The 25,403-nt window shown below is 32.1% G+C and overlaps 1 protein-coding gene across 1 annotated transcript in view; it reads left to right on the top strand.

Moving 5' to 3' along the window:
• The window catches only part of Rrp6 (exosome component Rrp6), an 83,041-nt gene that overhangs the window by 12,829 nt on the left and 44,809 nt on the right, over positions 1-25,403 (top strand). The window contains exons 4-7 of the mRNA XM_075357058.1: positions 5,462-5,575; positions 9,421-9,617; positions 17,071-17,257; positions 23,191-23,334. Of these exons, the coding sequence (XP_075213173.1) occupies positions 5,462-5,575; positions 9,421-9,617; positions 17,071-17,257; positions 23,191-23,334 (642 nt within the window). The remainder of the gene's footprint in view (positions 1-5,461; positions 5,576-9,420; positions 9,618-17,070; positions 17,258-23,190; positions 23,335-25,403) is intronic.

The raw sequence follows: 25,403 nt of genomic DNA on the forward strand, positions 1-25,403 counted from the left end.
ATGAATCAACATTTTTAATGGAAAAGTAAATACTTATAATGTGTTTATCTGAGGATCAGAAAATCCTCACAAATATTGCAGTGTGAACAAGACTCCCCAAAACCGAATGTTTTTGTGCTGTATCCTGACAGCAAGTTTATGAGCCCTTCTTTTTCATGGAAGCAATTTTATCTGGAATGAACTAGTTTGATATACTACAACTATGGCTCTTTCCTCAACTTCAATACCAACCACAGAACTTTAATTGGCAGCAAGATGGTGCATCTCTTCACTGGCATAACACTGTATGTGATTGGTTGAATGAAATTCTCCCCAACTGCTGGATCGTTCGCCAGGGACCAGATGACGGTGCGTGTTAGCCATGTTCGCCCAATCTGACCCCATGCATTTTTTTTCTTTGGGGGTTTATAAAGGATCAAGTGCATGTGTGCCACCATTACCAGCTGACCTACCTGACTTGATACACAGGATTGAAGCAGCTGTCATCAATTACTACAGACTTGCTGATTAAAGTATGGGTTGAACTCTCCTATCGGCTGGATATGTGTCGTGTGACAAATTGTGTTCACATTGAACACCATTCAATGTGAACACCATTTGTCACACGACACATTGACTATGGAGTTTCCAACATGATTTTCAGCCTAGAGAAAGCCCAATGATGTTGCTTAAAGCCCAATTGGCTGCTTCCCGAATAATCCGGGTTCAGATGGATGGTATCCCCATTTGGTACGTTACGACTCAGAAATAACTGGGTATTGTCCTTGATGAGAATTTTCGGTTCAAGGAACATCTACAGTATGTAGCAAAAAAGGCCACTGATGCTTTATATAGAAACATATCAGTGAAGCTACTATGCTGTACGCTGTGCCTGTCTGGGTTCACCACATGGCTTTTAGGTATTGCTCGGACATTTTGCTACAGGCCCAGCGACTCCTCTTGCTGGCTGTTATAAGCGGTTACAGAACAGTAACAGTAGGAGGCAATCTGTGTTATAGCTGGAGTCAAACCAATAGATATCTTGACTAATGAGCATAAGGAATGCTACATTTCCAAGCTAAATAACCTATTGACGTCAGAACGAAAGCAGGAGATTGAAGACTGGGGCCTTGTGTCTTGGCAGATCAGGTGGGTTGAATCCCCCACAGGTCACTACATGCTTGGTATATTTACTATAGTGTTTAATTTAGGTGCAATTAGATGGGTCTCCCCCAATCGGTATATCACACAGAGTCTCTCTGGGCATGGTGCCTTTTGGGCAAGTTTGGCTAGGTTTCGTTTGGTGGATTCAAGTCAATGTCCGGATTGCAGGACTTATGATACAGTGGACCACGTCCTCTACGTCTGTCCCTGATATGAGATCAAACGTTCATGAGCTGTTAGGGAACTTGAGAGAATATATTCCTTTTGGATCTCCATATCAATTGGATGATCCGCGAGGGATGGTCCTTAGTGGCTTCTTTTCTTCTTGCCCTTGCAGTGTGTAGGTCTGCAGAGGGATTTAAATTGAGATACTCAATTGTGGTAGGATCCCGGGTGGCTAGGGTTCCAGCTTAGGTATTGGATTGGTTGGAGGTAGGCGCATTGGCATCATGCCACGGTTGTATTGGTATTGTTGTTTGTGATTCGATTTGGGACTCCTATTGGTGGGGGTGGCTGCACTGTCAGGGTATTGATGCAAATGTCTGCCGAGGCATTTACATCAGTGGCATCCCGACTGAGGCTTGGCTGATGACTGTCAGATGTAATCAGTTAGAGGGTCTAAAGACAACTTCCAGTAAAGCCCCTCAGGTCTTAGAACAGAGGGCGACCGGTAACGTCACAAGGTGGGTGTCTTCCCGCTGTGGGGTTGTCATGTTCACATTAAACCCTCATAGGAAAAAACTGTTTGATTTGCTGTTTCATTTTATTTATGACTTATTAATCTAAGTAAAAGTTAAATAAATAAATAAATATTTCATAACTTTAAAACCCTAATATTCATTTTAAAATACAAGGTACATTTATGGCAGCAGTCTTTTGTTAGTCTCCTTATAACAATTTGGTCTTTACATTAGTAGTCCGGTTTAATTCTGTAAAGTAAAAACTAGGTTCTTGCAGTATATCGCAATGTGCTGAAACAGAAAAAATTCCCCTTGAATAAAGTAAAAATCCTTAAATTGATTAAACTGTCAAAGGAATTGTAATTGAATTCTGTTTGTGTGATTAATGTACTGTATTTAATCTAAATTCTAACTGTTGAATGGAAATTTTTCAACAGGAATTTCTCATGCATGAAACAATTTAGTTAAGCTCTTAAATGTTAACTTGTATTATTTATACAAGATATTGTAACAGGGCCAGTATAATGGACCAGAGTAACAGATTTCTTCCAATTAAGAAGAAAGAAAGAGAAAATAATAATGAAAAGAAGCATCCAGAAGCAACTGAAAGGGATTCTTTTCTCGGAGTAAAGGTCTGTTTAACAGTCTGTTCTTTGTGATACAAACAATGGCATCAAAAAATGTAAGAGTGCAAACAATGAAAATTATTAAGCTTCAACAATTAAAGGGATGGAGTGGGTACTGGTTCTGCAGGCCAGGGAATATAAATACTGCCAGGGATCAGCAAAGAGTAAATAGTTCGGCGAGGCCGTGTTTGTGATAAAATTCAGTAATTCTGGAAGGCTGTGTTCAATATAGTCACGGAAACAGAGTAGTTTCACAAGCCTGATTTCAATGCGGTGGCAGTGACGGCCATATCAGTAAGCATGTGGGTAATGAGTGAAGAGTATATCATGACTATTCCAGCGTGGATGGTGGGTAAATGCAGGAAGTTTTTCAGTGAAAGGAATGAGTATTCTACTCATTCATAAAGTGTTGGGTTGTATTGTGTTGTAACTTTACAATAAAAGTAATAATATTTGTAGAAAATTTATTGTATGAACTTTAGACAGTTCTATTGTTATCTTTTTACTAATGCAATATTAGTTTCTACAGTCATTTTAAAGTTTTTAGTAAATTTGCCTGTATTCTGGTCTTTATAGTTTAACTGTCATTAAACAAATCTTGTTCTTATTTTACTATTTTGTATGGTATATATTTGTATTATCATTGTTATTATTTTTATTATTTATTTTGTTTTTATGAATTTAGGGTAATAAATGGTATTTGTAAGAAATTTTTAGCTTGTTAGTCTCTAGTATCCTGGTTGAATCACAAACATGGCACAGTATTATTATAAACTGATAGGAAAGGCTAATTAAGTAATATTAGAAGGAAATTTTAAATTAGATATTCCTTTACTGAAGCAAACTGTAGTAAATCTAAAAGTATTATTAAGCTGTAGCTTATACTAAAGCTATAAGGACATCTTATTTCCTGGTGAACTTTTGGCATCATAAAAAGAAATACTTTATAAAGTCAGTGAGATGAAGAAGATTTTTTTTTTTGAGGTTTTTAGGGGCATCGACTACTTTGGTCATTAGCCCCATCCCACTTCAAAAAAAAATAAAAAAAAGGGTTCAACATTTCACATTTTCATGTGTCAAAAAAAAAATGATCAAAATTTTACTTTTCTTATAACTTCTGATCCAATAAAATTACTTTCTAGGCTTTCCTTTCGGCCATCCTTTTTTACGTTTCTCCATTCTTCTGACGGCCTCAACCTCTGATGACAGCGTATCTGAGGCCTCAGACATGGCATCGTCTTCCTCTATTTCGGATGCCAGTGACGTTCTTCGGCTGACGTCAGTTGATGAAACTTTCGCCGATGCTGTTAGCATCTTTGCTAAAGAATCTAAATTAATGTGCGATGATGTCTCCGCGGCGGATGAGCCGGACTCTATCTCTACTGCAATACTGGGTCCAGCTGAAATAGATGCTCTCACCGAAGCCGATCTTTGCGCTTTTGGAGGCTCTATTGGTACATCGACAAACAACAACTCCTCTGGATGAGTTCAGTGTGCTATGCGGTTGGACAGAAACCGCAAATTCACCGATCTTCTTCAACGTCTGGACTTTCTGGCTTTGCATGTCGTTTATAGTTTCGACATGTAATCCGTTAAACGTCTTACGGATTTCCTTGACAGGACCACCAGCACAATTTGTAATCTCTCTAGCAATTAAGATTGGACTTACCTTTTGGAAGTTACCATTCTCTTTTGTAATGACCAAAAATCTTGGTTTGGGAACATTATTTCCAAACAAAGCTTTTCTTAAATCTTTACTGATTTTATCAGCATCTTTTCTAATCTTATCACTCTCCTTACTTTTTTCCTCTTTGCTTGTAGCGAATCGGCGGTTTCTAAACGAAGGTGTTGACGTGCACCCTCTGCCACGTTTGATTGTTCAATATTCATGAACAGTGGATCCCTTCTGTAGCAAGGCTAGCCGCCGGGGTACACCCCCACTCCAGGGCTACTAACCTTGGAGGTCCGATCCGGTACTCCGGTGGAACCGGCATATGTCCTGGCAGAGAGCGGATGCGCAGTCTCTGCACTGACTCCAGGCTCCTACTCATCGAAGCTTTCAGAGCTCCCATGCACCGACATACATGGGCACCATTGCTATATGTTTGCCATCGCAGGGGGCATGTGGACAACGGAATGGTCTCCGTTACACCTGCAATAACATTGACCCTGGCCGCCACACCGCCAGCTCTAAGAGTGGTATGAATCCATCTCCAAAATCGTTTGTTATTCCATTTCCTGCAGGTAGCCAAAAATCCAGTCCGTTTAGTGACCTGAAGTTGGAACCAGGTCAAACTTAACAAAGCATAACCGAGGAATTTACTCGGAACCCCGTAAGCCAGCTATATGTAATGTACGAAAGTACAGCTGTTGCCGCCCTGGACGTGGAACATAGATGTTGTGTTCCGGATGTGGGGATTATCTACTTCAGGGCAAGAAGATTATTAAAATTGATGATGTTACTTTTAACAATTTATATTTCTGTTTTCATTAGGATCATCTTGTTTCATTCAGTTTCATGGAATTAGATATTGATTCATTATTACAGCTATTATTATAGCAGGCTCACTTTGCTTTTTTTTCATTTTTCTGTTGCACAAAAAAATACTCATTTTCTAATTCCAGTATATCTTGCCTAAACATCTTTCAATGTGTGGAAAGGTTCTTTTATTGTGAATACTTTATTAATTAGCCACTAGAGTAACCTGGTTAATCCCTAGGTCATTTATAAAATACTTGTAGATAAATTTTATAGATTTCTGTTTTTTTTTTTCACTTCACAGAGATTCAGAATTGCATATATTCTGAACACTTAACTGCTATCTGACAGTATCAGTTTTAAATAATAATGAATAATTTATTTTGCTCTGTTGATTGTTCTCTCTCTTTTTAACATAATTTTATAAATTAACTTCAAAACAATTAAAATCTGCAGGTATGCTTCATATTTATTATAGTATCTGGTTGCCATTTTTAAGTTTTAATTTTATTTTGTACACTGTTTTGTTTTAGGATTCTAATTTAGATGAGTTGCAAGGACTTAAGAAGAATCCAGAACCAGTTGTCGGCAAAATAAGAGCTATAAGGCGTGATAATGCTTTGTTGATTAGTAAAAATGGAGATAATGTGAGTTATATTTTTTAATTTTTTTGGGGTGCTCTCACTGTGAAAAACAGGGATCAGTGGTAGAGTGATTCATATATTTTATATAAAATTGAAAATTTCATTATGTATTTTATAAAATGATACATTTTACAATGGTACTTTGTATGTATGTTTGTACAAGGTATACAATGGTACAATTTTATAGGTACAATGACTGCATATATTTATGTTTAGTTTTACACACATGGGCATGCACACATGCACATCACACATTTATTAGAATCACAAAAACAGTCTTCATTAGGGCTTGAAATTGCAGTTGTTTTATAAAATAGAGGTAAATTTTGATATGATAATGTGTTGTTTAATATATGGCATCATTAACAACTGATGAAGACATTTGTTATTAGTATACTAATGGACATTTTTCTGAAGTGGTAGCTAAATTATAGTTGCCAGTTTTGAGTTAAATATGCAAATTATTTCTGTGGTATGCATAGTATGTATAACTTGACAAATAAGTTTGTTGCATTCATTTACTCTAAAATAGTTGGATAAATAATAAAAGTATATAATATATATTTTTATATATGTATTTTTTTATTTGTCTTCGCTCATTTGACTGGTTTGATGCAGCTCTCCAAGATTCTCTATCTAGTGCTAGTCGTTTCATTTCGGTATACCCCCTACATCCTACATCCCTAACAATTTGTTTTACATATTCCAAATGTGGCCTGCCTACACAAATTTTTCCTTTTATCTCTCTTTTCAATATTAAAGCGACTATTCCAGGATGCCTTAATATGTGCCCTGTAACTCTGTCTCTTCGTTTAGCTATATTTTTCCAAATGCTTCTTTCTTCATCTATTTGCTGCAACACCTCTTCATTTGTCACTTTATCCACCCATCTGATTTTTAACATTTTCCTATAGCACCACATTTCAAAAGCTTCTAATCTTTTCTTCTCAGATACTCCGATCGTCCAAGTTTCACTTCCATATAAAGCGACACTCCAAACATATACTTTCAAAAATCTTTTCCTGACATTTAAATTAATTTTTGATGTAAAAAAATTATATTTCTTACTGAAGGCTCGTTTCGCCTGTGCTATTTGGCATTTTATATCACTCTTGCTTCGTCCATCTTTAGTAATTCTACTTCCCAAATAACAATTTATATTTTATAAAAATATAATTCTTAAATCCTTTTTTATTTTTTTTAAGAGTAATTCAGGAGGAAAGGGAAATAATTTGGGAACTTACTCTAGAGTTTCAAATAAGGAAAAAATTCATACAAACATGTTCAAAAACACTTTGTTATCAAGTTAATGGCTAGCCAAAAATTTTAAACCTAGATTTCAGTTTCCCTGGTAAAATGTTGTCATACTGAAATTTTTAAGGTGTTATGTAAGGTATAAACATGATGGTTCTTATGTGTTTTGGCCTGAAAAATTTGGTGATGAAAAACACATTTTTTAGGTTTGAAGTACAATAACTGTTAGATTTATAAATACGTAAATTTTATTATCAAAACTGAATTTCCACAGTGCTTGAAAACTTCTCTTTGGCAAAATAATTTGAAATGATCTATCAACTTGATGGAGCGCTAGCTCATTGTACAAATGAGGTAAGAATTCTTAGATGAAAAATTTACTGGTAAATGAGTTGGATATAGAGGGTAGTTAAATTGGCCTTCTAGATCTCTAAACCTACTCCCTTAAATTACCATTTATGGGGATGAATGAAATGTGAGGTATACAAGCAAAACATAGATGAACATGATAAACTGATTGCTCACATTTTCAATATCACTGCCTTCATCAAGGAACGCGAAGATATCATTAGGTCGGCAACAGGAAATGTAAGAGAACGAGTTGAAAAGTGCATTGATATCAGTGAATGTTCAAACATTTATTGTATTTTTTATTTTTAGCTGTTTTTAGTACAATAAATTTAGACCTTTGAAAAATTGAAGTACTTTTAATTTACTTTTAAAAAAAGCCACTGATTTATACTGTATTAATTTTATTTAATTACTGTTTTACAAATCTGTGACAGTTTTCCATTAAATTTTGTTCTGTTTTGTTTTTAAAAATAAAATTAGATTTTTCATCGACTTTTTAAGTTTCTCAGAATTAAATCTTTTAAATTTTAATGTTAAGATTTATGGATTTATTAGTAATTTAATGAAATTATTGTACTTCAAACAAAAAAAGCATTTTTTTGTTTCCAAATGTTTCTGTTTTATGTTTGATATCACGAAAATTATATAAGATACAGTTCTGGGACCTGCTTTATTGTCTTTTCAGGTCAAAAAATATCAGTATGACCACATTTCACTGGGGAAACTGAAATCTGGATAAAATTTTTTGCTAGCTGTAATTCGATAAAGAGGTGCTTTCAGATATATGTTTGTATGAACATTTTCATTTTTCCTTATTTGAAGCTCTAGATCGGTTTCCAAATTATTTCTCTTTCCTGCTGAATTACTCTGTGTATGTGATTATTACCATATCATTAAACCATCAGCTCTTTTTACATAAGTGAATAAAATAATGCTCTCTCTTGTTCATTTTTTACTGCTCTAAAATATGAACTCTCCTATAAAAAAAGGAAAAAGGGTGATTTTTGAACAGACTACACTTCATTTACATTCATATATATCACCCTCATTCATCCTTTAAAGTAATATCTTATGGTGGTTCCGAAGGCTAATTAGGTGTACTCCTTGATGAGAATTTCTGATTCAAGGAGCACTTTCAGAGTGCCGCTAAGAAGGCGTGTGAAGCATTTGTAGGATGATTCATCCGGATTGGGTTCTAAATTTTAAAACAATGAAAATTTTTATAAAGGTATATGTGAGGTAATTATGCTTTACGCAGCACCTGTTTGGCAAACAGAATGAGGTATATAATATTCTGTTGAGGTCTCAGTGTCTCCTGTTACTTACTGTGACAGTGGGGCTATAAGACTATTTTACATGAGTCAATTTTTTGGAATGTCAGTTCTATTGCACTGCAAAGAATTCGAGTAAATTGACTGCAGAGTGTATGTGGGAAATAGAAGAGAAAGATTTTGGTATTGGCAGGATAGTTTGGATGAGATGGTGGTGAGGACACCAGGATTATCATGATATTTGGTTTTCTTCTATGGGCTCAGGATGTCTGTGGGATAATTACAGTATCCTTCCACTCATTCTTTCTATCCAATCCAGGATTTCTTACCAAAGTGGAATTCTCCACATTTGCAAGATTCCTTACTCACCAGATATGTCTCATTGTAAAGTGTGGTAATTTCCAAGCTGAAGATAAGCTGAAAGGTGAGAAAATTTTAGAACCAATGTTACATAAAAAATATGACTGTAAAATTGATAGCCATATCAAAAGAATCCTGTTGGTAAAAATAAACCATTGGCTGAAATGTATGGAACCTCACAGTACTATTATGAAGAAGATAAAAAGTAGGCTAGTTTTTTTCCGGTCTATGGTTAGGTTTTTTGAACAGACGATGTTTATACTTATAGTCTTGCATAAGGAGCTAGAAAGGACATTTATTTACATGAACTAACAAACTTGCAACCATTTATGTAGGTTAGAGTGAGTTAATTCATTTTCTACAAAATTTCTAAATCTGAAATTTTAAATTAGAAAACAATAAATATAAGATGAACATAAATAAAAATAGTCATGTTAACGTTTGAAAATATTCCAATTACTTGTTACTTATGGTTAATTGTACAACTGCTAAATATTAAGTTTTTTACACTATTCATTTATATTATAAATTGTGGAAAAAATATTTGTGTTTGGATGTTTGGTATTATTTTTATATATTATTATTGGTTTTATACTTTCTTGTTGTTTGCAGGCATCACAGAAGTCTAAATTTCAAAATAATGTTGTACAAAGTTTAATTACCACAAGATTAAACGTTAGACCACAAATAAAATTCAAAGATAAAATTGATAATAGAAATATACCGTTTGAACCAAGAATTAAAGAGAAACCAAATTCATTGAAACCTCTTTCTGTATTGATTGAAAAATATGATGATAAAGGTGAAAGGTAAGCATTTTATTAATTCTTTTGTTGTACTGACTGCATTGTTGCTAGGGTTAATAGTTAAAAAATAAATATTTTTTCTTGAAAAAAAAAATTTTTTTAAATGATTTGATTTTAGAATGAAATAAAACTTATATATTTTTAACAATGGGTCATGCGGTAGGTAAGTGGTTATCTTTTCATCAACATAGTTAACAGGTGAAGACCTTTCTTTTTCTATTTAGCATCTGGAACCATCGTAAGGTATTCTCAGGTCGACCATTACTGAGAGTGCTGGTTGATTGAAACCCAACCACCAAAGTACACCAGTATCCACAATCTAGTATTCAAATTCCTTATAAAAGTAACTGCTTTTACTAGGATTTGAACCTTAGAACTCTTGATTCCAAAATCTGCTGATTTTACAATGATGAATTCACCACTAGACCAACCTGGTGGATTAATAGGTGAAGACCTAGTTTGGTTTATTAAAAACTTTGATGTGTTACTCATAAAATTTCTCATGTCTGCTTTAAGCCAGCCATTTGTTCCATTAAAATTCAATTTTTATAAGTAATTATGGCTGGAACTTGAACTTAGTTGATGAAAATAAAATAAAGCATTTATTCTATTAATGGAGATCAGTTTTTGATTAACATTTTGTTAGCTTGGAGGTTAAAAGTCCATGCAGCTTCAAACATAAATTCAATGAGTGACAATGAAATTTAGATATTTTATAATAATTTGTGACCAGAAATTAATGTTGAAGACACACCTTGTCTTATTTATCCTGAAACACCTATTTATTTTTGTACTATTCATTTACTTGGATTTACCTTGGTTATGATTCATAAGAAAGGAAGGATATCTCATCAAATTTTTTGATAAAATTTAGCAGAGGGTAAAATTAAAGCTAGAGTAATCTTATTCAGATAGTTTTGTAAAATTCAGATGGGTCGTTTATGTGTGAAATTAATATGAGAAAAAAGATTTGATTGGTATTTTAGTGGTTAGACAGTCATTTTTTCTTAAATTTTAAATCTATGGTTATTCTGTTGTAGTTCTTCCACTGCCTTTCTTAGGTACATCCTGATTGTATAGTTTCCCTTTCATCATTGCATTAGCCAAAAGCTTCTTAATGAAGATGTTTTTTTTTTGCAAATTTTTGCCTCATTAAAAAGTTAGCAAAACTCGAAATTAGTTTTTTCTTACTAATGCAAGAGGTTACCATTGGTTATTGTTGTAGGAAGGATTGTAGATAAAGGTTATTGCTAAATTTCTAAAATTAAAGAAATTTTTTGTCGAGAAGTGTTATTTAAATATTACTTTTTAAGTTGCATAGAAATTAATCTGAAGCAAAGGTTTTAAACAAATTCATCATAGAAGAAACAGAACTTTATAAATATGATTAATATAAATAAATGTGTTTATTATTATTTTTTTTTACGTTGCATATAACTTTTATTAGTAATGACCTCAAAGTTTTAGATTTGCAGCTTATCTTCAAGTTAAAGATCTGGATTTGATTCCTTGTAAGAGCCTGGATTTTTTCAATGAGATGAAATTTTCTTTTGGGCTGAATGTCAATAAACATTATGTCAAAAAGCAGATATTTAGTAGTACTTTTTAATATAGTAATATACTATATCATCTTGTCTATCAAACAATCTTAAAATAGTTTAACTAACTCATGCTCAAATTTTTATATGTATTTCTGTATATATAAAACATGTGACTGATTGATAATCAATGCCCACCAAAAACAACTGAAGATAAGTTGATGAAAATTTGTTTACACATTCTTCTTATGGTTTAAGTGCACACTAAGAAAGATTTTTTTAAATTTCTGAATTTAAATGGAATTTTAACCATTTAAATCTCCTCTATGTTAATTTTAACCTCCTCTATGAATCATGAGACCTTGCCGTTGATGAGGGGACTTGAGTACTCAGTGATACAGAGTAGCTGGACCCGAAGGTGCAACCATATCGGAGAGGTATCTGTTGAGAGCCAGACTAAGGAATGATTCCTGAAAGAGGGCAGCAGCTCTTTCAGTAGTTGTTAGGGGCGTGAGTCAGAATGATTTAAACGGCCATATCAACATCACTCAGTCCTCTGAGTACTGCGCAGCTGAAAGCAATGGAAAACTACAGCTGCTTTTTTTCCAAGAAAATGTGGCTCTCTGCATTTTCATATAGCAATGATGGAGGCGCCTTCCTTGGTAAAATATTCCGGAAGTAAACTAGTCCCCCGTTCGGATCTCTGGGTGGGGACTACTAAGGAGGGAGTCACCAGAAAATTAAAAAATTACATTCTACGAGTCGGGGCGTGGAATGTTAGAAGTTTAAAAAAGGTTGGGAGGCTGGAAAATTTAAAAAGAGAAATGGATAGGATAAATGTGGATGTAGTAGGAATTAGTGAGGTTCGGTGGGAAGAGGAAGGCGATTTTTGGTCAGGTGATTTTAGAATAATAAACTCAGCTTCAAATAATGGGCAGGCAGGAGTAGGATTCGTAATGAAGAAGATAGGAAAGAGAGTAGAGTATTTCAAAATGCATAGCGATAGAATCATTGTAATAAGGATAAAATCAAAACCTAAACCGACAACGATTGTTAACGTCTATATGCCTACAAGCGCCCATGATGATGATGATGAGGTAGAGTGTGCGTATGAAGAGATTGATGAAGCAATTTCACACGTAAAAGGAGATGAAAATTCAGTAGAAGTTGGAGATTGGAATGCAAGCATTGGAAAAGGCAAGGAAGGAAATGTAGTGGGTGAATACGGGCTGGACAAAAGGAATGAAAGAGGGGACAGACTTATAGAGTTTTGCACAAAGTATAATTTAGTAATTGCCAACACCCAATTTAAAAATCATAATAGAAGAATATACACTTGGAAAAAGCCAGGCGATACTGCAAGGTATACACTTGGAAAAAGCCAGGCGATACTGCAAGGTATCAGATAGATTATATCATGGTTAAGCAAAGATTTAGGAATCAACTCATTGACTGCAAAACTTAGCCTGGAGTAGACATTGATAGCAACCATAATTTGGTGATAATGAAATGTAAATTGGGATTTAAAAACCTGAAGAAAAGGTGTCAGATGAATCGGTGGAATTTAGAGAAGCTTGAGGAAGAGGAAGTAAAGAAGATTTTTGAGGAGGACATCGCAAGAGGTCTGAGTAAAAAAGATAAGGTAGAAAATGTAGAAGAAGAATGGGAGAATGTTAAAAAGGAAATTATTAAATCAGCAGAAGCTAACTTAGGCGGAACAAAGAGAACTGGTAGAAAACCTTGGGTTTCAGACGATATATTGCAGCTGATGGATGAACGTAGAAAATATAAGAATGCTAGTGATGAAGAAAGTAAAAGGAACTATCGGCAATTAAGAAATGCTATAAACAGGAAGTGTAAACTGGCGAAAGAAGAGTGGATTAAAGAAAAGTGTTCAGAAGTGGAAAGAGAAATGAACATTGGTAAAATAGACGGAGCATACAGGAAAGTTAAGGAAAATTTTGGGGTACATAAATTAAAATGTAATAATGTGTTAAACAAAGATGGTACACCTATATATAATACGAAAGGTAAAGTCGATAGATGGGTGGAATATATTGAAGAGTTATACGGAGGAAATGAATGAGAAAATGGTGTTATAGAGGAAGAAGAGGAAGTTGAGGAGGATGAAATGGGAGAAACAATACTGAGATCTGAATTTAAGAGAGCATTAAAAGATTTAAATGGCAGAAAGGCTCCTGGAATAGACGGAATACCTGTAGAATTACAGCACAGTGCAGGTGAGGAAGCGATTGATAGATTATACAAGCTGGTGTGTAATATTTATGAAAAAGGGGAAGTTCCGTCAGACTTAAAAAAAAGTGTTATAGTCATGATACCAAAGAAAGCAGGGGCAGATAAATGTGAAGAATACAGAACAATTAGTTTAAATAGTCGTGCATCAAAAATCTTAACTAGAATTCTATACCGAAGAATTGAGAGAAGACTGGAAGAAGTGTTAAGAGAAGACCAATTTGGTTTCAGGAAAAGTATAGGGACAAGGGAAGCAATTTTAGGCCTCAGATTAATAGTAGAAGAAAGATTAAAGAAAAACAAACTAACATACTTGGCGTTTAGAGACCTAGAAAAGGCATTCGATAACGTAGACTGGAATAAAATGTTCAGCATTTAAAAAAAATTAGGGTTCAAATACAGAGATAGAAGAACAATTGCTAACATGTACAGGAACCAAACAGCAACAGTAACAATCAAAGAACATAAGAAAGAAGCCGTAATAAGAAAGGAAGTCCGACAAGGATGTTCCCTAACCCTGTTACTTTTTAATCTTTACATGGAACTAGCAGTTAATGATGTTAAAGAACAATTTAGATTCGGAGTAACAGTACATGGTAAAAAGATAAAGATGCTACGATTTGCTGATGATATAGTAATTCTAGCCGAGAGTAAAAAGGATTTAGAAGAAACAATGAATTGCATAGATGAAGTCCTACGCAAGAACTATCGCATGAAAATAAACAAATATAAAACAAAAGTAATGACATGTATTAGAAATAACAAAGATGGACCGCTGAATGTGAAAATAGGAGGAGAAAAGATTATGGAGGTAGAAGAATTTTGTTATTTGGGAAGTAAAATTACTAAAGATGGACGAAGCAGGAGCTATATAAAATGCCGAATAACACAAGCGAAACGAGCCTTCAGTAAGAAATATAATTTGTTAACATCAAAAATTAATTTAAATGTCAGGAAAAAATTTTTGAAAGTATATGTTTGGAGTGTCGCTTTATGTGGAAGTGAAGCTTGGACAATCGGAGTATCTGAGAAGAAATGATTTGAAGCTTTTGAAATGTGGTGCTATAGGAAAATGTTAAAAATCAGATGGGTGGATAAAGTGACATGAAGAGGTATTGCGGCAAATAGATGAAGAAAGAAGCATTTGGAAAAATATAGTTAAAAGAAGAGACAGACTTATAGGCCACATACTAAGGCATCTTGGAATAGTCGCTTTAATATTGGAAGGACAGGTAGAAGGAAAAAATTATGTAGGCAGGCCACGTTGTAGGATGTAGGGGGTATACTGAAATGAAACGACTAGCACTAGATAGGGAATCTTGGAGAGCTGCATCAAACCAGTCAAATGACTGAAGAAAAAAAACATGGAATTTTATAATTTTTTTTTATGAAACCTGGTTATTTTTTTAATTTATCTGTAACTTATAAAGATAATTTAATTTTTGGTGTGTGTAATGTTCATGTGAATATCTAAAAACCACTTTCTACATTTTTTAAAATTCAACATTGAAAGGGGTGAAGAAATGTAAAAAGGTTTTGAACAGTGATTGCAAATTTTCCCAATTTTTGACTATACTAAAAAAGATAGTCATTGTATTTGAGCTTGCAAAAATACTCTTTAGATAAATAACTAAAAACCATTTTCAGGTTTTTTAATTTTAATATTTTAAGGAATAAAAAACATAAATCCTTGTTTACATTTTTTCTATGCTTCTGCTACTAAATCAATCTTTATAAAATTTAGTAACATTGTTATTGTAATTTGTTTGTATTTCTGATTATGTTTTGTGTGAGTGAAGCCACTACAGGAAATCTAAAAACCAATTAGAGTAGGTTCTGCATTGACCAAACTGTTGCTCTGAAGAATGTTATTTTTTATAAATTAATCATGCTTTAATTTTTCTTTATCATTATTATTCTCGCTAGCATGAGTAATGATGGGGTCCAGGATGCAGAGTTGCCTGGATAGACAGGACTTCACTCACCCTGACCACAATGGGATAGTTAGTAGCCATACTGCACAGGCAAAACTGTGATGTATATACGTATGTTACTTTTAAATATAATTATATAAAAAATATTAAAGTTATTTTTTAATTTCTCAGAAATAAGAGGATTAAAAATCTTTACCATTTACTTTTTACGAGTGACTCATAAGTTTGAAGAGTTCCATGTTGGATTAAAATGCTGGTATGAGAGAGACTTGTTATAGAGCTCATATGTAACATGAAGTTTACAGCGGTAAAAAAATTAAACAAAAGAAGATACATACAGTTGCACATAATACAAAAAATTATATAAACAAAAGTTAGTTACTCAATTTGGAGGGGGACATTGTATGGCGACCTTGGATTTGACCTTGACTGTTGTTTCATGGTTAACATATTTTTTCAAATGGAATTACCTATTTTTGACCCCACCACTGAAAAGAGCACAAAATTTGACTGAAATATGTGGTCACACATATAACCTTGGAACCTTTTTTGAAGGTCATGACCAACTATTGGAGGTAGTGTTGTATGGAGATATACATTTTTGAAGATCATACAATATTCCTAGAATATTTATATACCAGGTCATTTATCTCACGAACTATGCAAACGAGCGTAAAGATGACTTTACACTGTCATATAACACTCTCTCTGAAGGTTAGCCATATGACCTTAAAAAAAAGTCCAAGGTCATATGTGTCACCACATATTTCATTGTAAAATTTTCAGCTCTTTTCATTGGTGGGGTCAAAAGTAGGTAATTCCATTAAAAAATCATGTTAACCTTGAAATAAGATAAAGGTCAAATAGAAGGTTACCATGAGGTGTCCCCCTTCAATCTGAGTAACTTTTTTTAGGTTATTTTTTTATGTTGGGCGTAGTAGTTCATGAGAAAATCGCCTGGGGTATTTAAATGAAACACTCTAGATACACCAACTGTGCTTTGAGAGGTAATTTTTGTGAATGAAATTTAAAAATATATGTATATAATATATATATATATATATATATATATATATATATATATATATATATATTATGTGCGCATACACACAGAGAGAGAGATTATATATATATATATATATATATAATGGGTCAGAAATTTATAGTACGTGCAAAGTACAAAGTTTGACTGGGATTTGAATCATTTTATATTTTCCTGTGTTCTGTTGTTAGGCAGTGAATTGACAAATTCTACTTGCATATTTCTTTCCACAGTTCATGGTTAAATCTTTTCTATTTCACTGATTCTTCCTACATCTTTCACTCAAGCAATCCATTGTTTATTTGGGTTTGCTTCTTCTCCTTCCTTTCTTTCTTTTTACATGGCAACATCCTTTTCAACCATTCACTTTTCTTCACATATTTTACTTGTTTGAAATTTCAAATCATTGAAATTTGTCTATTCTTTCTCTACCAAACACTCTCTTACATCCTTTTTTTATCTCCTCATTTCTGATATGATCTATCCTTGTGTATATTTCATCTGCCTTTCTTTCTTCAGTGATTGATGTAAAATACTTCAAACTATATATTTTCCTTGAGGCAATATTTATTCGTAGGTTTTTGGGTCCCTTTGATCACAACTTGAAAAAGATTGCCTTAAAAATTAATTAATTTTATTTAATTATATTGATGCATGAAAATATGTTAACAGTATTGTTTTATGTTAAGTTTCAGTCATCCCTATGAATATGAGTTAGATTTATTTAAACCTCCAGAAGAACAATTAAAAGCTTGTGATCCTCAAAAGCCAAAACCACTTGCTGAAGTACCATTAATATACGTGAAAGATGAAGAGACATTAAATGAAATGATGGATCATCTTAAAAAACATAAAGAAATTGCTGTGGATTTAGAGGTAATTATTTTACTATGCCAGGGTTGAACCAGTTTACAGTGGATTTGAGAAATTCACATTTAAAATCATGTATGATGTTCACAGTTTCATATGTGTACTTATAATAAAATCTTGAAGTAAATGTAAATACAAAAGAATGTTCATGTAACAAAGCCTTTTTTTAATATAAATAATGAAGACAGAAAGAATTAGTATATAAAAGAAATTTGTAGCACTTTAATTTCAACATCATCAGTATGTTCAAAAGTGTTTCTGCAATATTTTTTGTCTGTCAAAGTCAATCCTCATAAAATCTTTTCTTTTTTGGTATTTGTAAAAAAATGTTTATTTATTTTTAATTTAACTGCAAGTGAGATAGTGTCATTTGACTCATTCCATGTAATTCTTAATTCTTTTCTGTCCTTACTTCTCTTATAATCTCAGAATATTTTCTGCATCTGATATCCTCAATTGTATGTTTCATTGCTCTAATCTTTCTCTTCTTAAATAGTCTTTACATCCTGTATCCTGTATTCTTTATAATACTAATTCCAAAATTTGCCTGATTATGTGACACACAAAGATAGTTTTCTTTTTTACCAGTTCTTATGGAAACTTCCATCTTTTCTTACTATTTGTAAGGGAATCTGTACATGAAAGCTGCTTTCATGCATTTTAAATGCAAATTGTATCGTAGGAACACTTTTCTCCTTCACTTCTGATGAAGTTTTACATATAAGTTTTATAAATATCTAGTTTTTTGACTGAAAATACCTAATGAAAACTTTTAAAAACGTTTTAATTATTAATAATTAAATTGTATATTTATTTTCTTAAAGTGAGAAGAATAAGTTTTTTAAAAATAAAAAACCTAAAAATTCAAAATTTTTTTAAAACTCTAAGCTCTCTTCATTCTGAGTATCAGCTCTCTTAATGTTCAGTGTAACACTACACTTGAAAAGTTTTTAAGTCTTATGAATTTTTACTTGCACATATTCATGTGTTGATACCTAAGTATTATATTTTGCATATATTTTTTTTTTATTACAAGTTTCTTCTAATTCTTAATCCATTTTTGCTAAATTCTGACATCTTTAGTATGAAAGATCTCTTCGTTTTTGTTACCTTGTCCTTTCTCTATAACTATGTGTTAAAATTATTTTTTAATCTTCTACTTAGTATGTTAACTGTTGTCAATTTTAATTTATCACCATTTTATTTTATGAATTTTAGTTAATTTTGTTTGACATTTATTTTTTTGCTTAATTTTATTTTACTCTTATTTCAAATAGAGTTCTTCTTTTAATATTAAGCGTTCTTACTAGTTTAGAATATCTTTTAACTGCTTTTTAATATCGGTAAAGGAGCAATACCATATGCAATCACAATATGTTTATTTTCCTTTCTTGGATTTTTATTCTTAAATATTTTGTTCAATTCATTTATTATTATTGCTTCCATGCATAATTTTGGTAATCAGAATAGAATATGCTTCATCTTTTAGAATATTTCTTTACTTCACTCCTTTGTGTATTGATCTGACCTTATCCTAATTAGCAGTGCTTATATAAGAATAGTCATGTATTATTTTTATTAATATTAATCACAAAATTATTGTAATGTGAAAGCTGAATATAGAGATTTTTTAATATATAAGGATACAAGAAGTAGTTTCATACTTGTTAATTGTTTATGAGATTTGATAAAAAAATACGCAGAATTTTAGTTTTTCTAAAAAATCTTTATTTATTCATCAATATTGAGTTTGCCACCTTCAAAGTACTCTCTTTCAGATATAATATATTTGTGCCAATGCCTTTTCCAATTTTTGAAGCACCTCTGGAATGCAGTTTTTACTTGCTTTTCTTTAACTCGCAGTGTTTTTTTTTTTTATGTTTTTTTATGTTTATTATGTCTGCAAAAATCCCCGTGTACGGGGGGTAAATTAAGGGTGTGGGTGTAATAATTTAACATACTTCCTGACATAGCCTATAGATGAGATTCTGCACAGATACTAAGGTTGGATGACAATACAATATTCCACCATTATTTTTGCAAACATCCCCCACATGGGGGTAAATTAAAGGTGGAAATTAAGGATGCAGATGTAAACAATTGCAAAATCTTTTGAAATCCAAATTAATTTACTAATTAAACTCATACAGTTTGATAATAATTTGATTAAAGTATGACTAAAAAAATAAGCAAGTTTTTGAAAATTTTGAAAAATCTTTGTAGTATTATTTAAAAAACTTCCTCCTTTCATGGTTCTTTTGAGCTTGGTGAATAGGAAGGTAACAGGAGGCTGTGTCTAGCAAATACGGCATCATAATGGCTGTTATGATTGCTATTATGAGGCTGAAGCTATTTAGTTTCATTTCCTCCTTATTGTTAAATAAACTATGTAACTCTTTTCTTCTTATTTATGCAAAGTATATAAATTTGTTATGCTAGTTGAGTTCAACAGCTGTTTTGTATTATATATTTTTTCTTTCTAATAGTATTGTTAGTCTAAATCAGTGAGTAAAAGATGTAACGTAAAATGTTAAACTAAATTATAATACTCTTTAAATATTAATATTGTATATGTACACCATTTTTAACTTAACAGTGTGAGTTAATTTACTAATGATAAAATATTTAAATAAGTAAAAATGTATCTAAATGTGTTATAAATTAAATATAAATAAAATATATATTTATCAGACTAATAAGGACTTTATTTAAAGATATTAATGATCCAGCAGCATAAGTTCTGAATAATAAAAGGTGAACTTTAGCCACAGTTATTCATCCAGAGGCATCATAATAGTATTGTTTTGGCCTAAAACTCACAAACAAGCAGTGAAGCGTGAGGAGGTATGTTATTGTGATGTAATTAACGTGAATTGTTTCGCCACAAATCCAGATGTTTTCTTAATATTGGTTTACGCAAATGATCCTGATCGGGAGTCTTATTCTTCAAGACTTTGGGGGTTGGCATTCCCACGGTCCTAGCCTCTGGAGCTTTTTTTCCCACTACACCCAGAGCTGCAGAACACTTTACACATACACTACATCAAGAATGCTGCACAAATTATAACATATACCCTTACACACCTACACTACAACATTCTACACTATCTTCTTACACGTACACTTGGTGATGTTGTGACACCTTATGAAGCGCAACCGTAACCCAAGATGGAAACTCTTGTGCCGATGGGTGAGTCTTGAACGATGGCCTCTTGGCACCTGGGCGACCCCAGTTGTATCTAGCTCTAGCTCCAGTACCCGTGTGTGCTCTGCTGGAATGGTCCATTACATCGCCGGTACTCATGGGACCAAAATTACTGCTGCGTGACTGTGTGCCACATCCTTGTGGAGTGCATATGTTATGGAGCCTTGCATCATAAATTTAAATTGCCCAGGAATTTTTGTCCAATCCTGGCAATAGTAAAGAAGTTTTGGACCAGGTGTTTTTGTTTTTCTCTGGAGTATTAATATTTTAGATATTTTTTAATGGTGTTTTTAAATCTTTTTTTACGGTAGTTGTATGTTTTTGTGTTTGTCATTTTAGCTAAGTTTTTATTTTGTTTTTATTATTTTAGTTTTTTTTTTGATTTTGTTTAAGTTTCTCCTTTAAGTTTTTATTTTGTTTTAATTTTTGTTCTATTAGATTTTATGCTTTGTATTTATATTTCGTATTTTTATTTTCTGAGCAATGATGACATAAAAATGTTTTTCGCCCAACAAAAAAAAAACTTTATGCAAATGACCTAAAACTTCCAAGTAGTAATCCTTATTGACCATACAACCTGGTGGCAAGAACTCATGAACACAGTGATCAGAAACTTTACATTTGATCAAACAAGATGAGCTTCTTTCAGGAAGTTTCCATTGGGACGATTGGGCCTTAGTTTCTACTTCAAAACCTGTACACCCATGCTTCATCACCAGTTATAACGTGTTGGAGCAGTTCTGGATCATTATTCACTTGATTCAGCAACTCCTGAGCAATGTTCATTCGGCACTTCTTTTGGTCAAAATTCAAGTTTTGGAACAAATTTGGCTGCCATATATTTTATGCCGAAAACATCCTAAAAATTTGCTTGGCATGGGCCAAATGATATGTTAACATCATCAGCAACCTATGTGATGGTGGTTTGGTGATTTTCCATAATCATTTTCTTCACTTTTTCAACATTGTCATTGGTTGTTGATGAGCTTGGACACCCAGGATGTTCGTCATCTTCATGACCCTCTTGGAAACATTTGTTTTATTCATAGAAGAATCATTGAAAGCAACTTTCAGGATTTCCAATGTGGTGCTGCACTTTATTCCATTCTTAAGCAAATTTAATGCAAATTCTGTGTTCTATTTTTTCTAGAAGTTAAAAATGACCAACTATACCAAAACACATAACCTTTTCGGCAGCCAACTTAGTTATAGAACTAAAATAAACTTAGTAATAAAACTTAGCAATAAACTAAGCATACGATTTAGCTAACAATGTAAACATATGTTAAGGACTAGTGTACCAACACAAAAAAAAAAAAAAACTGTGACAATTGGACTTATACAGCCTAGGAAATTAAAAAATCCCACATATCTTTTTATCAAACCTTATATGTTTTATTTTTTTTAAACTTGTAATACACAGTGTAATGAGTTTTCTGTTACTTTTGTAATGCGTTATATGGTGGGACCAAATAATTTACACTAGATTTTGGTAAAAAATCAGATTTTACAAAAAAAAAAAAATTAAATTAATGCTCTTCACTGTGTTGGAAAAGGCTTTTGGCAAACCTTATTTTTCAGCAAAGTTTTTAAATTGTAGAAACATTTCCTGCTTCAGTTGAAGATTAAGGTAGATAGAAGAACAAGCACATTAATTACTAATGATGTAGTGGATAAAAATAAAGAAAAATCATAATTAATTGTTCGATCACTATTATGGAAGCTACTGATTACATTGGAATCTTAATGGTGGAATAATTTTCTGTGTTTTGAATTTTAGGCATAAATCAAATGGCAGAAAATTGTTTTCTGAGATTATTTAATTTTGACCAAAAATTGCATCAATAAATTGTTGAAGTAATAGATAAAGCCACCATTGACTTAACTCCAACGTATTGTAACTGGTGATGAATTGTGGATGTTTTGTTATGATATTAAAACAAAACTTTTATTATATCAATGTTAGTTCTTAAATGAACCAGGCAGTTATCAAATATCTGATCTTATTATGAGGTACTATGAAGAACATAGAATATTATTGTAGATGTAAATTTCCAAATGATTTTATATTGAATGTATCAAAAAAAAGTGGCCAGGTTATGGTAGGAAAATTCATAGAAATCCATTGTCCAGGAATATTTTGTCAAAAATAGTAATATAATGATGATACCACACAATCGTATTTACCAAACATGGTCCCATAAGAATGACAGTAGTTTTTACCTTTCTAAAAATGACAGAAAAATAATGAAATTATGTTTATTGATCATTAAAGACGTGACAGAAAAAAACAATAAAAGGTTGTTTTTATATAGACCATTTAAAAAAAAATTGCCAAGTCATTGCAGGCAATGCCAGAAAGTGCATACTAAAAATGTTTTGAAGACTGATTAAATTCTGATAAAAATACATTTTATTCATTAGGAATTACTCTGAAAGGGTAATATAAACATAGATAAATTAAGGCTGTTTTTTAAATATATATATATATAAATTTACAAACTTTTTTTGATCAAATACCATTGATTTTAATAAAAAAAAATTAAATGCTTATGTTACCTTATGTTTAATATTGTTAATGTATAGTCATTATGATTACTTAATATTTAATGAGAGATGTGTTCAGCTGATTTTTTTAAATACTCAGACTTTTTAGTTTATTTATTGTCTTTCATTTATAAAGTTAGCATTTATCTTTCATTTATAAAGTTAGCATTTATCTGATTGGTTTCAGCATCATTCATACAGATCATTTCAAGGATTTACATGCCTTGTTCAGATATCAACTAGAGACCATGATTACATAGTGGATGCCCTTGAACTGAGACACAAATTGTATGTGCTGAATGAAGTCTTCACAGATCCTAAAGTTGTCAAGGTAATATATCTTTAGAATAATCTTTTAATGTATTTATTAAGTGTTGTAAATGCTGTATCTGTTTCAATTTTATTTCTCATCAGATAAATAAAATCAATTATTTTGTTCTATAAGTTGTTGTTCATTACTTGAATAGGGGAACATCTCGTAAAATGTTCAATTAATTCCTATGAAAGTTGTTTTGAATTTTATTTTAATGCTTTCCATTAACTTTTATTTATTTTTTTCTGAAGTTCATTCTGTGTAAACTATGAGAAAAGTAGTTCACTCACAGCTAATGTTCCGAATCTTCCTTGTTATAAATGGTTTTTCAAACATTTTATAATTATTTATTTTTTGTGATTGTGTATTTTAAATATAAATGACATATTTGTGGTTAGGAATATTATGTCATGCACTTTGATTTATTTTCATCACTATGACTGAATCTTTTACGAAAAATGGATTAAAAACATTAAAATTAGTAAAAGTTACTAGAAACAATTATATTTAAAAAAATACAGTTCCTGTTGATACAATTGTTAGTGGATGACCCAGAGAAGCACAGTCACCAATAAGTCATATGTGTGTTTTATATTTAGTGAATATGATGTAGAGGAAAAGTGAAACTAAAAAAAAACAATTAGAAATTTTAAAAATGAATATTCTTCAATAAAGAGCTTTTGTGTTAATAAATTCCCATTTTTTTAAAAACAACCTTTTAACATTTTGTCAGATTTCTAGATTCCTGTTATATTTGTTAGAAAAAGAAATGCTTTTCTATTGGATGGACATAACATTCTAATTGTATGGACACAAAACATAAATTATGAAACAAGTCTAATTGTAGTTCTGCCATATCACTGCTAGTTGAATCGTATTGAGATTGTTTGTGGATATTAGTTAAAGAATATTGGCAGCAAGTAATGACAGATTGGAAATTTGCAAAGAATTCATTACAGGATATTCAGAAAATAACTTAAACAAATGAAACCCTTATATATAGCATATAACATGAAGAAATTAGAATATAATGCAGTTTGCTAATTCCATAGTTCTTCAAATTTAAGATGCACCCTAAATTTAGCGCATAATTTTGTGAAAAAATATAAATATCCAAATATTAAAATAGTGTATAATTTATTTATTATAAACTACTGTAAGTCATATAAGTATTTTGTATATATCAGAATTTTTCATTAAGTTCATCTTAATTCATTTTGAAAAATGACTATAAAAAGTTAAAGTAAAAGTTGAAAGGTGAGGTAAATAGTAGCTACTTTAATAATTTACTGAATAATCCAAATGTGCAGTATAACACCTAAATCGAAAGCACTATGGTACCTCAAATATAATGTAGTTAGCTACGTATGTATTTAGCAGCTTTTTAAGTACGATATTTTATCAGTAATCACTGTAATTTTTCATGACTAAAAGTGTGTCTTGTTAGCTTTCTATGTTGTTGTTGAGTCATCATTGTCAGTTTCATCCAAGGCAGATTCATTTGTTTCACTGTGGTTCCAAAGTACATAGTCTTCAGAACCATCCAATGCATTCAACAAGCATCACTTCAAGAATGACTTTTTAACTATTTCTGATGGCAACCCATTCCAAGGCTTTGAAATCCATTCTACAATCGTAGCTGCTGACGCTCATTTAATTTTGCTCCTCTGTGTAAGGGGATGATTGTTTTCAGTCAACCACTAATTGCACTATGCACAAATACGATCTTTAAAAGATTTATTAACCCTGACAACCATTGGTTGTAATCGACTTGTCATACCTCTAGGAATTACAAGTAAATTACATTTTCCATTTGTCAATTTTGTTTTAATGTTGTCAGACAAATGACCATGAAAAGCATCCAACACTAACACATACTGTTTGGTTTCAGAAGTCCAGTTGATCTAGATTCCCACACACATCCTAACCAATCTTGCATTAGATTGCTCATCATCCAGGCATTCTGCTAAGCTCGAACAATTACGCAATCACCATATCCAGTTGTTTTTACCATTACTTGTTTTTGTCCCTTCTTACTTCGGTGTAATTTGGTGGCATATCAAAGAACACAGCAACTTCATCAGCAT

The sequence above is a fragment of the Lycorma delicatula genome, chromosome 2, assembly GCF_047948215.1.
Source record: "Lycorma delicatula isolate Av1 chromosome 2, ASM4794821v1, whole genome shotgun sequence".
NCBI lineage: Eukaryota > Metazoa > Arthropoda > Insecta > Hemiptera > Fulgoridae > Lycorma > Lycorma delicatula.